Source organism: Hyaena hyaena, unplaced genomic scaffold (genome assembly GCF_003009895.1).
Source record: "Hyaena hyaena isolate Hyena2069 unplaced genomic scaffold, ASM300989v1 scaffold_41, whole genome shotgun sequence".
Taxonomy (NCBI): Eukaryota; Metazoa; Chordata; class Mammalia; order Carnivora; family Hyaenidae; genus Hyaena; species Hyaena hyaena.
Window position 1 is genome coordinate 2,245,444 of NW_024080673.1, and position 16,666 is coordinate 2,262,109.

The 16,666-nt window shown below is 40.9% G+C and overlaps 1 protein-coding gene across 7 annotated transcripts in view; it reads right to left on the bottom strand.

Annotated features, from left to right (window-relative positions):
* The window catches only part of MGAT5 (alpha-1,6-mannosylglycoprotein 6-beta-N-acetylglucosaminyltransferase), a 330,034-nt gene that overhangs the window by 113,360 nt on the left and 200,008 nt on the right, over positions 1 to 16,666 (bottom strand). For all 7 annotated transcript variants that reach the window (XM_039229960.1, XM_039229959.1, XM_039229962.1 and 4 more), the window contains 3 exons: positions 6,185 to 6,256; positions 4,412 to 4,573; positions 946 to 1,115 (listed from right to left, as the gene is read on the bottom strand). In XM_039229960.1, coding sequence (XP_039085891.1) covers positions 946 to 1,115; positions 4,412 to 4,573; positions 6,185 to 6,256 — 404 coding nt within the window. The remainder of the gene's footprint in view (positions 1 to 945; positions 1,116 to 4,411; positions 4,574 to 6,184; positions 6,257 to 16,666) is intronic.

Here is a 16,666-nt window from a genome sequence, read left to right on the forward strand (position 1 = left end):
AGCTGTTACTAGTCATCATCAACACTCTGTTGTCGTCATTGTTGACACTGCTGTCACTAACGCCCGTATCATGGTTTTAGCATATGGAACTCATTTAAAACATGACACTTTATATTATCTTGCTGATATTATTGCCTTCACCTCAACACTGCCACTTATCAAGTGTGTGGACTTTGGACCTATCACAAGCTGCATCTCCGGGCATCAGTATCCTGGACAATAAAGTAGAGGCAGGGTGGGGCGTATTTCATTTCAAGGTATTTCGTAGTATTTCGTGTGGAACATTTGACACACTCCAACACAATCACTTGGCTGCTGGGTACAAAGTCTCCATAGGCAGTTACCCAAAAGGAGCAAAGGAGCTCTAAGCATTCCTGCCTAGCCAGCTGTGGCAATCTATAAAGAGATTAGGAGAGGGCTAGAGCCCGAAGTAGATTTCAGTGAAACAGAAAAGCCAGGTAGAGTGAACAGATTCAGACTGGAAAGTTGGCTTTACTGAAAAAAGAAGTGGAGCAGAGCTTTCAAGAAAATCATTCTATCCAAATTAAATTATAAAAAAGGAGTCTGCTCCGTTTGAAGATTGAGACAGCTTGAAGTTGAGTAGGGAATGGTATGAATTTCAGCAAGAGACAGAGAATTAGGAAAGTCAATAATGTTTTGTGGTGCACATGGTGGAAGCACCTGTAATAGCAAAGAATAAGCTCCTTAGTTTGAATTTTCTGGCATTCATTTATGAAGCCTCTAGAGCCTGCAGCTACAATGAAAACATATTATCCTTTTCACAGTGTATGTATTTAGCTCCTGAAAATAATCTTCTTATCTCCTGTTTAGTGAATTATCACTTTCATTTTCCTCCACAAGAAATTACACACTAATAGAGGGCTTTAAGAGTTTACAATTTCTTTTTTGTATTCTGATTTTAAAATTGAAAAGTAATCTCCTTACTCCTTGAGCTCAGCCAGTGAAGCTGAAATCCTAATGTCATGGCCCAGTAAGTACAGAGATGTAATTAAATCACTCCACTGAACTAATTCACCAAGAGGGCCACCGCTGAAAGCTGTCTCTGCTATCTTAAATCCAGATTCCTTAGTCAGGAGTCCCAGGTGAACAAGGACCTGAAAAAAATAAATAAATAAATAAAGGAGAGGCATATATTGATTCCCACTGAACCGAGTACAAACTCCATAGTAACACACCAAAAGCAATCAACCAATTCTAAAGTAACGCTTACGTTCTAATGAAATCTCAATGTGGCATAAGATTTTTCTAGAAAGTACCCAAAAAATGGAAGGAAATAAAGTCACTACTGCCCTTGCTATGGCTATGAGCACGAGATATGGACAGTTTTTAAAAAGCAGGATATATTTGGAAAATGAGAATTAATGGAGAGTAAGCCAGAACAATAAAATCTCGTTTTAACAATATTGGTGTTTATTTCCCTCCCACAGTTGGGATATTTTTAAGATTTTAACATAAAAAAATTCAAGCATATCCCAAATCAGAAATGACAATGCAGTCAGTTCCAATGTACTCATCACATAAATTTCACAGTTATTAGCTCACGGCAAATCTTATTTAAGGTATACCCTTTATTTTCTCCCAACCCCTATAGCTTACGGTGAGGCAAATCCTAGAGATGATAGCCTTCCATCTGCAAATATTTCAATTTGTATCTCTAAAAGGAAAAAAAACCCTTCCGTCCAAAACATAACTGTAACATCACTATCACCCCTAAAATAGTTATGGATTCCTTAAGATCATTCATTCTCCAGCTAATGTTTACACTTGCTCAACTGTTCCTTTTTTTTTTTTTCTCCTGCAGTTGTCTGAGTCAGAAGTGAAATAAAGTAGATAAACTGTTAAGTGTCTCATTTATTTCTTAGGTTTCTTAAACTCCATCCTTTGGGAGTGGGGAGAGTTGCAATTTATTTGTCAGAGGGACTGATGGTATTTTCAGTAGAGTCTCTCACACTTTGGATTTTGCCGATTATATGCCAGAATCTTCCGTCCCTTGTATTTATAGTAAATTAGTATTTAGGTCTGCAGGCCTGATCAAATTCATATCTCATACTTTTGGAAATACTACTGCAGAGGTGGTGCTGCGTACTTCCGTCAGTGGGGACACTGCATATCTCTGGTGATATTACCAGCTACTGATCGCTAATTACATGCATTAATCCATAAGGAGTTGCAAAATGGTAATATTCTATCATTCCTTCTGCACTATTACCAATTTGCTCTTTAGCAGACTCCAATGACCACCAGTCCAGTTTTTTCAAAGTATCATTATCAAATCATGGATAGAAGTATATTTGATGTGTTTCAATAAACCGTAGTTATAATCCTTATGGATTACCACACTGTTCCCTCTTGCCAGTGGGAGGCTGTTTAACTTGGCTTCTAAGTTCTTCTGATATAGTTCTAGTAGGCTTGGAGAGTTACTTTGCCCTCTGGTATGACAGGTGTTCTAAGCTTATCCCGTACAATCTGTCTCAGACCTTCACCAACGATTTTTCCAAGAACCTCATAATACCATCTAGCAGAGATGGTATCTAAGATGAAGGTCTGGAGCTTACGGGACTCTGGTTGATCGCTGTCTATAGCCCTTTTTGGTGGATGTAGCTGGATGTAGCTGAAATTTATCGCTCATCCAAGATAAAACAAATCATAAATTCAAACGGGTACTTCCCATTCAAACTCAGGATTATAGGATCTTTTCATAACATTATCCATCTTACATATATCATTTCCTCTCTCCCACACTGAAAATCCCACTTCTCAAGGACACTAACATAAGTACTTCGCTTTATTCTAATATGCACAAGGGATTCAGAATGAAGATACCTACACCACTACCTACTACATGATTAGTAAAACTTCTCTTAAAATCTTTTGCGGTTGTTTAGTCCTTTGTGATATCCCATCAGAAATGCTGAACTGACTGTGTTCTAATCACTAAGAATAGTCTTTCCCTGTGTGTTTACTGCAAAACTGAATAGGTTTCAGTTCATATTTTATTTTCCTTGTGATTTTTAGGTACTGTTTTTTTTTTTTTTTGTAGTGAAATTTTGTTTTACCTTATGTAAAATGCTTTTAGTACCAAATCTACAAAGTAAGATACATTTAGATAAGTCTAGTTTCTACACCTGTTGCCACCATGCTACTCCCTCTTTTCCCATATTTGACCCTTATTATTGTGGTACAATATATGATAACATAAAATTTAACATTTTAACCAAGTTTAAGTGTCCAGGTGAGTGGCATTAGATACACCCACAGTGCTGCACAACCAACACCATTATCCATCTCCTTTATTTTTAATTTCGTGGTTTATCCTTCTATTTTTAACAATATGAGGAAGCACAAATGTATATTATATATAGCTTATGTGTATATATGTAAAAACTTTAGGTACACTTGTAGGTATACAGATATATAAAATTCTCTATTCCTTTTAAAAACAATGTTCACTGTTCTCCACCTAATATTTATTCATCTAACGATGTATCCTAGAGATTATGGCATAGGATTATATAAAAATACTCTATTTCTAACAGCCCACCTGGAATTTTGACCTCATACTCTTCTACAGAGGACTATTTGGTACCTGAACATTTGGACCTGCTGTCACATAAACTCAAAGGATCTAAGCTAAATGGAACCACTAAACTATGACTTGGGGTTCTGCAAGTTCATCTGTATTTCCTTTTTCTGAGGATCTCAAAGGAGTCAAATTAGGGATACCAAAGTCATTCTTAATTAATTTTTATGTGCAGATACTAAATATTGTTTAATTTGCTCTGCTGCTGGTCATCTGAACAGTTTATCTAAAGCCAACCAAGGCCACTGAACCCATAACTAACAGGGTATAAAATCTTTCAGGCTCAGGGTTATTCCAGAGGTTTTCGAAGCAAATCCTCATGAACTTCAAACAAATTGCCTCTAGTTTAATTGATAGCATCTCTCTCTCTGGAACGTAAGCACAGGTACCAACCCAACGTAGCAGTAGCAGAACGCACCAGGTGCCCAAACCCCAGAACTGACAAGTACCCCAAAAAGGAGACTGCCATTACGATCGAATAGCCAGCACTCCAAGGCTGTATTTGGGTAAAGCCAAGGTTACGTTTCCTGATGCCACAGGGAGAGACAGTCAGGAAGGGTCAAAGGGAAATCTTACAGGCAGATACTCTGCTTGGCTTTACCCAAGAAACATGTGTGCCAGTCCCTGCTAGGTAGGATTATTTTAACTGGGGAAAGGAAAGCCCCAAAATGGCTATACAATAGACTGAGCAGATTCACCCCGAGGGAATATCACTGGAGACATGACATTTCTCTTAGTCTTGTTTCCAAGCAAAATCGGATTTTAAAAGAAAACTGGCATCTAACTGAACTGAATTAATCAGAAGCTCACTTTCTTCCGCTTTCTCTTTTCAAGATTCTGCTTTTCTGCCAGGGACTTGATTGCTTGGATCCAAGCATCAGCCATTCGCCAGATCCGGAGTCTCATCCACCGGAATTCTTCATGCTTTTTCATCATGCTGTAGAGAATATTAAAATCTGTGCGGATTTCCGCCTAGAAACAGAAATTTAATAAAAAAATGAGCAGAAGATAAAAAGTCAGAAAGCATAATAGTTGTCATGATGTGACATTTGAAAACTTGAAAGAGATAGTCAATTAAATACAGGGCTTCAAAAGTGAGGCTTGTCTGCTGCACAGCTTTACTTTCAGGCCCCAAGATGACAAATTAAAGTAAAGGCCCCTGACTGCTGCCCTGCTGTAAGGGACATCATTAAAAAATTGGAAAATGAGAAAGGCACCAGAGTCATTGCAAAGCCCTGAGTTATATTAAGATGAATTTTTTTTTTTTTTTTTTTTTTTTTTACAATGAGTATGCTTGCTGTACCTTCAAATTCTCTGCACCCGAATTTATTGCCGCTTGGATCTACTGAGAGGTGGCAGACTCCAGTAAAAAGTAAAGTCAATTCTTAAAGAGGCTTGTTGGCATTATGGTGAGTGCCGAAAAGCCTTCTTGTGTCCACAAAGTTAAGTAGGGAAATAAATGCTCATTTACAGTTTTGTCCCAGTCCCAAACCAACAAAAGTTCCTTTTTTTCTAAGGACTTTAACAGTTAAGAATACCATTTTCCTACCACAGCTAAACAAGATTTAAAATTCAGGACTGAATAATTTAAAAGCCAGGAAGAACATTTTTCTAACATAGCTGGATACAACCAGTGACTGAAAAAAACAGAAAAATAGTAACGCCTGTATTTGTTTCAGGTAATATCTAGAACACGCTGACTCCATCTCTCAGCGGTCACCACCCTTCGTTCTCAAAACTCACACGATCCCTCCTGGAGCCAACCATCTCCCAAGACTCTCATGGTCTACAGCATGGGTCAGCAAACTGTGGCCTGGGGCCAGATCTTCATCCTCCTTGTGGCCCGTATGGGTAACAAAGTTCCCCAGGAACACGGCCACGCCTGTTCATTTACATCCTGTCTATGTTGCCCTCTGTGCTCAAGATCAGAATCGAGCGGTTCCAACAGAGACCTTACAGCCTGGTAAGATGGAAATATTTACTATCTGGTCTTTTACAGAAAAAGTCCGCTGCTCCCTGGTCTAACAGAATAAAGACTTAAGCTTTTAGGGCAGCACAGAAAACCTTTCACAGTCACTACTGATCTTTTCGATATCATCTTCCCTTGTCCACTGAACCATGCTCTACTCCCTGAAAACGAACTCTTGCTCACACACCTTTCCGCCGCACATGACATGCACCTTCCTCTCCCTGATCTACTATGAGCTCACTCACCATTTGAAATTCAGCTCTAAAGTCATGGACTCTTTGCGACCTGTCCTAACCCCTGCGGGCTGAGATCATCACTTCCACATTCATGTCTACTGGACTCTAATTCAGCAATAGCACAGGTGTGGACATTGTTTTCAACCATCACCTTCCTTATTCCTATGGGTAGCCTATCTCTCAGAAACCCTCAGAGAACTGCTCAATAAACAGACACTACGGGTTAACGGATTTGATCACCCAAATTTCCACAGGTCTGCGGATAGAAGTTCTTCAGTTTACCATTATTTCAGGTTATAGTTGCCGTTTCTAGAAGACTTCATGTGTATTACTTGGCATCAGAACCACATTGTAAGCCTAGTTCCCAAAATCACTCACCAATGAATTATGATCAGCTTCTTCATAGGGATTTTTTGCTCTCCAAGGTAAATGAGGACACCAGTTTTCAACCTGAAAAATATATCAGAGACATTAAGTATGCTGGTTCTTCTGGAAACGAATTAATGCATGAACAAAGCACCACGCACCTTCCTGGCCCACCGTGAGCACTACATTTAACTGGTTATTACTACCATCAGTCAGACTTTCACGCTTTCAGCTAGCGATACAGAGACAGGTACTCACTCAGACAGAACCCTAGCAAATGGAGCCCACAGTCAAACTTTACATCTGTCCTTCAAGATTCTTCACAGTGACGGATTCCTTCATCGGGTAAGCCTCCCATGTGTACACCAGGAGGAGAAGAGGTCTTATGGCAGAAAGGGACTGGACTGAGATTGCAAGGGAATGAGAATGGAAGGGCAGGAACGATTCGGTCGCTGCTGAGGCATGTCTGGAAAGGAAAAGGCATGGCATTTGAGCCATGGAGCTCAATCTTTTATCTCAGAATTAGGAAAGCAGCTGATCGTTTAAGGCTAATTGATCAAGGCTTTCCTTCATTTTCTGGCTGTTCACTGCACACTATTTCATCTCAAGGAAGAAGATGGTAAAAACTACTGGAGGAAGAGACCAAAGGAAAAAGAATAAAAAAAAAAAAAAAAACCCTCAGTAATCTTGGGAGAGCCATTCTAGAAGATGGATTGCTCTGTCAATGCACAAAAGTTGAGACAGTTGGGGGGAAGAGGAAAAGATTTTGCAGAAATTACTTCAAAAAGGTTATGGAAGCAAAGTAGGCAAAAATCACTATTTCTAGGACAAGAAAAAGGAAAACCGCACTGACTAATTTTGCTGGCCATACAACGCCAAGGTGGCATGTGATCCATGTACAAATACATGGTGAGATTATGAAAGATGGCTAAGGAAGGGCCATCCAAAGTATTTTTTTCTGCAGTTTTTCTCTGGCGAGATGGACTTAAAGACACAGAGCAAAGAGGCAGGGGGCACCTCGGAGGGCTAGCGAGCAGGCAGGTACATGCAGGGCCACCGCCTTGTAGGTCAGTGGAGTCGGCTCAGTCACCACGGTTTGCCCTCCAGCCCTGGGTGCGTTTTCAAACAAACACAGCAGCGTCCCTAATCTAGAAATTGCTCTTAATGCAAGGTGATTTTTACTATGACCAAAATAACTGGGTGATTTGCATAAAGCCATCTGCCACTGCAAATGAAGTGAAAGCAGTAAGCGGAGGGGAACAAAGCTTGGGGGAGGGTGGAATGCCTGGATCGGAAAAGAGCAATATTCTCTTTTTTTCTTGTGGCGTAAAATTAGACTCCTACCATATTTGTGAATGACTTCAGGGACTCCAAAAGACTCCCCAGGAGGAAAGCTGAAATGGTTTCTACTCATAAAAAACGAAAATACTAACTTGCCTCGGATGCCCGTGTCTAATTACGGAGACCTTACAGCAATATCACCAGGAGAAGCAATATCTAGAGCTCCACAAATGTGAAAAATGAGGCAAAACCAGCAGAAAAGCAGGCTGCAAGCAGATGAAGCCTCAGCTGGTCCCAGCAGCAGTGCAAACATCTGTACCTTGTATTCTTAGACCAGAATGAATTATTTAATTCAAATTAAATTTTTGTAAATGGACTAAATAAAACATTGCTATGAAGCCTATTTGCAACATGAAGGCTTCAAATGGACTGCAGTGAGCATTTTCCAACGTGAGACCCTCAACCCCACACAAAGGTAAGGAGGAGCGAGCAGAGCACAGATGTGAAGTCAGCCTCACACTAAGTCACACAATGTTCACAGCAAAATGTCAGGATAAAAAAGCTTCCCCACAAATAGCATAATAGGGGAAGATGAAACAAGACGATGAATAAGGAAAATCAACAGAAAGGAGAGGCATTAGCAGGACAAGATACTGATAAAGGAGAATATACTCCCTCCTCACTCTTCCGTCCTAAAAAGAACCTTCCAAAATTCCCTCTGATGAAAATACTGTCCAAGGTGATCTTCTGAAATATGACTTCCCTACAGAATACTCAGGACTTGAATTCCTCTTCGAAACTGATCATCTATCTCAGCTCTAAATCACTGGGTAATATTTTGCAAGGCTTCAAGGGCATCCCTGAAAGTGCAGAACATGGAGTCAGTGTATTGTAGCTTTTAGCAAGGCATCTTCCTGCTACATGTTCACCCATAATGGAGGACAAACCAATCATGAACATCCTGACACCGAATGAAGATGGTGGGGTTTTAAGGTTGCTGTTTTTGTACACAGTGATAGGGTGACTGGCTAACAAATTAATTAAATTATACATAAACCAATTTCTCCATGGGGAGAGGGGGGAAAAAACAAAACAAAACCCTTTTTTTTTTTTTTTTTTTTTTTTTCTGAAACCTCAGAGGATTACCAAGATTGGAAGCAAGCCAGGACTGGCAATAACTCTAAGTACCTAAACAAGCAGCCCTCAAATGAGCAACATTTTCCTAAATAAGAGGGTCATTAATAACACTCGGGGAAAATCTTGCTCAAGGCTAATAATGCAACCTCCTAATCCCTCATTTTATTTTCTGCCTGATTTACCCAGGGCCATTTCATGAGTCTAACCCCCTAGCACAGCAATGGCATCCTACTAAGAAAGCTAGACCCCAGAATGAGCCCACCGCCTTCCTACTCTGGAGGACGTCTAGTCCAAAGCATTCTTACCATCTCTTCCGTTCTCTGAACCCTCAGGGCCTACATCGGCCCGCTTGCTGCCTTTTCCCTCCCCTCCCTTCGGCCATACTTCGGTCACCATCCAACTGTGACCCCGGTATGTGCCCTGGGAGCAGGCCCCACAGATGTGGCACTGGCCCCTCCCAATGCCCCCTCCCACCCCTGCCTCCTGCCTGGGCACCGGGGCAGGACTGCCTCATGCCCACTGCCAGGGATAGTCCACAAATCACCACCACACGTCTAAGAACTGAAAACCACCTGAGTTCAGGGCAGCAGGCACACAAAAGTCAATAGAGGAGCCAAACCATGACTCAAATAACCTTCAGTTTGAAGGCAAAACTCCTTTCACAGGACCAATCTTTGCAGCACGCTATCCTTAGGCCACAAAATGTAGAGGCAGGAAAAACAGGAAAAACCACGCTAGAAATTTGGAACATTAACACGTATTCCACAGAGAGAGACCTATAGAAAACCTTTCTGGAATGAGGAGATGCAAAATTAACTGATTTGATTTTTGACATGGCCCCTCCCAATGATGTAACATTCTTTGACCTGAGAAGTTTTTGCAGCTTAATCATGCACAATGTGAATCAAAACAGTCTAAACAGCTCAAGTAGGTCATGCTTACTTTCAAGGTCTGTAGAATGAACCATTCATTACATTTAAGAAAAAAGAAACTGCTGGTAGATACATTTACAACTCAAGTTAGATTTTATATGTTTATTTTTTTTAATGTTTATTTATTTTTGAGAGAGCAAGACACAGAGCATGAGCGGGAGAGGGACAGAGAGAGTGAGACACAGAATCCCAAGCAGGCTCCAGGCTCTGAGCTGTCAGCTCAAACCCATGAAACACAATATCATGACCTAAGCCGCAGTCAGGTGCCTAACCAACTGAGCCACCGAGGCACCCCTCAAGCTAGATTTTAGAGAGGAAAGAAGTAATAAAATTACAGCAAAAACTAGTGGGAGATTTAACATACATACGCACGTATTTATGCATAACTGGTATAACTCTTGATAGTAATGTTCTACTCTTGAAAGAATAATGATCAGGCACTGTTATGGCCTCTTCTCTTGTGATTAATGTGAAGTGTTTTGCTCTAATGGATCAGTGACATATAGAATTTCATGCTGTATTTTTCAGATAGTAAGTGCAATCAAAATTAAATAGAAAAATGCATAACAAAGGTGAGCTTATCTCTGGATGATGGTGTTATGGGTGCTTTTCACTTTCTTCTTTATGCTAATCTGCATGCGATGATTTTTTTTATAATAAATGGTTATTAATAGAATAATGTCTAAAGGAATGACATTATATAAGCATACATTTACTGAAGGTTTATACTAAGTGAGGGTCTCTGGGGAAAAAAACAAATAAGCTTGCACACATTACATCATTTAATCCCCTGAAGAGCCCTGTGACCCAAGCAACATGACAAGGTCACACGTGAGGAAATCAAGGCTCCGAGGGGCTGGCGACTTCCCAAGGTAAACTCGCCAGGGGGCTGAAGGGGTGGGTGACAACAGCAGACCAGGGCACATTACAGCCACCCTTAAAGGCCAACCTTTGTGGAGAACAGAGAGCTGCTGAGCGGGCAAGGAGCACTAAGTGTGGAATAGGCCAAAACGGACTCTGTGCCCAGCTCTACCAACAACGAGCATATAACCTGAAACCACTTAGCTTCCTAGTGTTCCATCTACAAACTCAAGGAGTTGGCTCCACTGATCTCTTAATCATCTGATTGATTATACTATAAGATCTGAAAAAAGATAATTTTACATCACTCTATCAAGCTAGTTATATATCCAAAGGATACAGCTGACTACGTATCTGTTCATTTAATACACTGACTATACATATGTATACACACACATACACATACAGGTATTTGTCATACTGATGACCTATCAAATGAAGTTACTCATTCCAGATATATGCTTAAAAAAGAGACTTCTCTACCCCACTCCACACCCCACTAACTCCCCTCTCTCAAGTTCCAAAAAGCCAATGAAATGGTCTAAGACATCTGCACATCGTAAATGGTTCAGCTCTCCAGACTGGTCCTCTGAACCAAACACCTGAGCTGATTTATATTTTGGCCACAGTGTTGGTTCAAAACGGTTGTGTATGAGGGGCAAGTGAGGGAAACAAAGGATGAACATAAAAGCTATAGTGTCCCAGGGGCCAGGCACTAGGATAAGCACCTCACACCCATTACCTCATCTGGTCTTCAAATAATCCCTGGGAAAAGCTGCTCATCCCGCCAGATGAAGACACAGCACAGCACAGACCCACAGCTGAGGACTGATGAGCCATCTGTCCTGCCCCAGAGCCCGTGAGCCTCATCACCACGTGATGTGCACAGAACCCAGACCTCTGTGTCCCACATTCCTGCAAGCATGGTCTTCAAGGTTAGAGTATTATTGCCTACATCTTTTATATAATATCCTTCAAAACAAGTTTGCTCTGCTTCTACTGCGTGGCAAGCACTATAAGGGCAATGAAAGCAGAACGTCTCCCTGCTGGCAACTCTTGCCCCCAACGTCTGTTCTCTGCAGCGAGAGTGATTGTTTTAAAGCCTAAACTGGATCACATCCTATGCTACCTCAAACCCTTCAGTGGCTTTCTCCTTGAACTTAGAATAGAACCCCGAATTCATACTGAGATCCTATAGAATTTCACCTCAACCCTTACACTGCCTGCCTCACTCCCCCTTCTCTACACACAAGACCCTCCTTGCAAGTCCAAACAGAACGTTCCTACCTCACACAGTGCCAGATTCGTGTGCATAGATTCGTGTGTATAGAGGGGGGCTGTGAAAAAAGGATTCCCAGTTAAATCAGAATTTCAAATAATGATTTTTTTAAGTATAAGGGTGCTCCGTGTAGTATTTATCACCTATTTATAGTTTAAAAAATTACTCTTTACCTCAAATTCAACTATCATTGAGTACCCTGCATTTTATCTGGTAACCCTATACCTGAGGACTTAGGCATTTGCTATTCTTTCCATCTGAAACCCTCTTCCTTCCAGAGAGTTCCATGTGTCACTCCCTTACCTCCACATTATGTTTTAACTTTTCCTCAGAGAAGCCTTCCCTGACCCACATACCTGGCCTCTCTGTGTCTTTACTGCACTTTTTTTTTTTCTCCTTGGAATAGTCACCACTTGTGGAAACTACATTCACAGTTTGAGTGGTGAATGAATAATTCAAAGACATGACTTGAAAACTAAAGATATTCATGAGGACATGCTTTTCCATGTACACAGCACTTACCCATTTTCATCACTTCATGAGAACCTTCCAACAATACAACCAAGGCAGGTGAGATAGGCTTTCCCTTGATCTCAGTGAAGAGGAACAAGATGAAAAGCTACAGACAACATAGGTAATTGTATGCAGGCAGGCAACGGAGCCTCATGTGTTTTCTAGAATACTGTATACCACCCCCTATCAAGGGAGGCAGGAATGTTATGAACAGAAAGTTCAGATGTGCAAGAGGGAGCAAAAGACTGGGCAATCCAACATGGTTCTCTAGTGGTTAGGGAAGGGTAAGAACTTAAAAGCTACAGTAAGTACTCCATGTGCCAAAAACCAGTAGGCTTCTAAAGCCAGGATGTCACAGTTTCAAAAATCCATCCCAGGGGCGCCTGGGTGGCTTAGTCGGTTAAGCGTCCGACTTTCGCTTAGGTCATGATCTCGCGGTTCGTGGGTTCGAGCCCTCCGTCGGGCTCTGTGCTGACTGCCAGCTCAGAGCCTGGAGCCTGTTTCAGAGCCTGTATCTCCCTCTCTCTCTGACCCTCCCCTGCTCACACTGTCTCTCTCTCTCTCCTAGAAATAAATAAAAATATTAAAAAAAACAATCCATCCCAGATCATTGTAGGAGAAGCAGCATCAATCTTCCTTCACACAGGAGAGGCAGCAAACGGATTCCTCCGCCAGCAACCACATGGAGGCGCACCGAGATGCTTCCTATAGCCAAGTAGATGTCCCCAGGCACCCTTCCTGCTGCAACTGGCCCAGTGGCAAACTGGCCCCACCAGGCTGCATCTACATTGAGAGCCAAAGGCACCAAATTTATAGAGGGAGTTGCATTCTAAACACAGGGTTAGAGCTCCTCTTCTCTGTTCATGGGCAACTCTGCCTCAGGCATAGATCCAGGCAAATAATGCTAACGTGACAATGAGAATAAAAGATGGGTAAGAAAACTGTGCCTTCTAATAAAATCGGTCCATTCCATTCTAACAGTCCAATCTGAACCCCTGCAATGCCTCAGAGATCTAATATGAATGAGCACTATATTCGACTGTCAGTACGTGCGTGAAATACCCCTGGCTTCACATCTCAAACTTAATGTTTCAACAGATTTTTAATGTTACAAATTTCACAACATTTTTCTCAAGGTTAGAAAGGTGATAGCTGGGAGAAGTTACTCAGAACAAATAAACAAAAATTCTATCGCCTTTTTTTTTTTTTTGAAAAGGCTTTAAAGAGAATATTTCATTCAAAAAATATGTATGCCAGACACCATTATTTCTGTGAACAAAACAGACAAAAATCTCTCCAGAGATTAGTTTCTATGCACTTGTTTTTAATAATGGATGCTGAAGGTCACCCCAGGACCTTTGCACTTATGGTTGTCACTGCCCACTAAACACCTCTGCCAGATATGTCCACCTCTAACTCTCTTACCTTCTTCAAACTGGTATTCAAATATCATCCTGTCATCTTCTCACCAGGGCATTTTCTGACTGGTCTATCTAAAACTGACACCATCGGGGCACCTAGCTGGTGTCGGTCAGTAGAGCATGGGACTCTTGATCTTGGGGTTTTAAGCTCAAGTCCCACAGTGGGTGTAGAAACTGCTTAAAAATAAAACCTAAATAAAATAAAATAAAACTCACACCATCATTCCTTGTAAGCACTTCTTAGTACCCTCTCCTGTTTTATTTTTCTCTATGGCACTTACTGTAATCTAAATGATAGATATTTTACTTTTGTTTTTGTCTGCCTCCCCCTACAAAACACAACCCCAGTGAGGAATGCTCATCTTTCTGTTCATTGTTTTATCCCCCAGCACCCAGAAAACCCCAAGAGCAACGAAGGCTTCTCACACCCAGATTGTGGTCTCCTACTAAGAAGGACCAGTGGTCCTGGGGGAAATGGGAGATTCTGGGTCTAAGGTAGAAATTATGCAGGATGAACCTGGAAGATTTGGTCAGACTAGATAAATAAAAACTATCGGAAACTACCAGTTACGTCAAAAGGATTCAGAAGACAATATTAATTGGCTACCACTGGCCAAAGAAGGGGCAGTTTGAGAACCAGTGAGAAAGTAATTAGAGTAGATTGAACATATCAAATGTGTTTCAAACAATGACTTCATAACGGTAAAAGCCAAAAAGCATACAGACAAACAAATCCTGGCCACCAATGGAAGATGCTAAGAAACCAACAGGGAAACATTGGTGCCTATATGAGCTTCTCTCCTAGCCACTGCATACCAGATGAGGGGCCACTTCTCCCCATAAAGTATTCCTGATATGTTGAGAAGGAACCCCTAAGGAATTAATGAACCCAGGCATCAATCATCAAAAGGTGCTAACATCATAAATACACAGACACTGGGCAATGCGTGCCTCTTGAGAGAAGTAGACAATACCATCCATAGAGAAGTTTTGCCAAAAAAAAAAAAAAAAAAAAAAAAAAGCCTAACTCTGATCAAGTCTCAGATCAATTTACAGGAAATAAAGTGGGAAGAAAACCCAATTATACAATGCTGCCAGGGTCGAATCATCAGAATTCAGAGTATAACAAACTAAGACAAATGAAGAATTTTCTTAAAAAACAAAACAAACAAACAAACAAAAGAAAAAACAAAAGGAAAAAAGAGTTGGAAGATTCTGGAACCTAAAATCAAAAAGAGCCTTTAGAGACACCAACAATTCTAATGTATGGTCACTACTTGAAACCCAGTTCAAATAAGTAAACTTTAATTTATAAGACTGCCTAGAAAATGCGAATACTAACCTGGTACTATATGATATTAAGGAATTATGTTAATTCTAGATATGAGATGGCTATTATTATCAGTTACACTGGGAGTAGATTTAGGATTCCAAGGAGTCTTAAAGATGCATTTTGCAATATTCACAAATCCTAAGACCTTTGGATTTTGTTTCAAAATAACGGACCAGCGGAAGGAGTAAATGAAAGGAAATTGGCCAGGAATTGACAATTGCTGAACTGAGTCATGGGTACATGGGAGTTTGTCATATTCTTCTTTTTGAGATGTTTGAAATTTTCCACAGCGGTTTTATTGGCATGCAAAAGAAATGACAAGAGACAGTATTGAAAAGCTGGTGAAACACAAATTGGAGGGACCCACACTGAAGTCCTGTCTGACACATGGATTTCAAGGAGCCAAGAGGTGTGGGTGTGGGGTCTGCCAAGTCTTGTCGTTTGCCCTTCTCACTTTTGTAAGGTGGCAGGTACAGCAAGAATTCGAAGTACAAATGACGTCGTATGTGAACCGTAACAGCAGGAGGGGTTCCCAAGAAGATAAACCTGGAGGGGCGGGGGGAGTCCGAGCCCACAGAACCAGAGGATCAGTCAGGGTGACTGACAAACACTCAGCGATAGACTCAGGGACTGTTTAAAAAAATCCATTTTCTAAGGACGCATTAGAATTCAGGTAATAAGAGCAATGAAAACACATAGATTTGAAAAGGGTACAAGTAAAGGCTGAATTCAAAAAGAACAGGATCATAAATTTCTGTCACCTGCTGTAGTGCCAAGAAATATTATCTCACAGAAAGGGGATTTCCTATCTCAAATGGCTACCTGTTTAAAAGCAATGTGCTGGTATTCTCAGGCAACAGTGTGGTGATATTTTTAAAGAACTCCCTGACCCGTCCCAAAATGTTAGTTATGTTTTTTCATTCAGGTTTTCTCCTGCGACCAAAACAGTCAATCCATCGCTGCCCACTCTGACAAATTAGTCTATGCAACACCATTTCTAAGTTATCTCTGGCTGCCAACACAGCCCATAAATCCCAATTATTGTACTGGTTATTAGGATTTCATTTCATGCTCGCACTCACAAACATTTAAGCTTTCAACCTTTGCTGTTGGGCATTAATCTTGGCATTAATCAAGGGATTAAGTACGCTGAATTTAAACTCAAGGTTAATGGCATGCTCAGCCAATATTAGTTTTACATATTGCCATGGGAAAACAGAAAGAGGCAAAGACCTTTCTGCCTGTTGTTTGTGAAATATAAGACACAGATTGATGAGTAAGGCATGAAATTGCTTCTTTTGTTCTTTCATGAGGGAGTCTCACACACCTACACACACACACACACACACACACACACACACAAGCACACACACTCATTAGTCCAGCCCAAATTGGCATTTGAAGCAACAGGCTTGTATAAATCTTAAGATCTGGCCATCGAACGCTGGGTAATTTGCTTATTTCCAAGCAACATGCAAAGGCAACATAAGTGTTTAAAAAAACAGCACAAACAAATGAAGAAGTCTAGAAGGGTACGAGAGTTGCTAACGTGTGGGTGTCAGGTGTATCACCATCATCTATCAATGTAATATCAATAGCGGTAAAAAAAAATTCATTCCAAATTTCCTAAAATCTGTTGGCAGTAAAAAGCTCTGCAGAGGGCTAAGTTAATATACCTGAAACAATGACAGAGTAATTACTTTATAGAGCCTCGTCTTTATCACAGGAATAGTTACA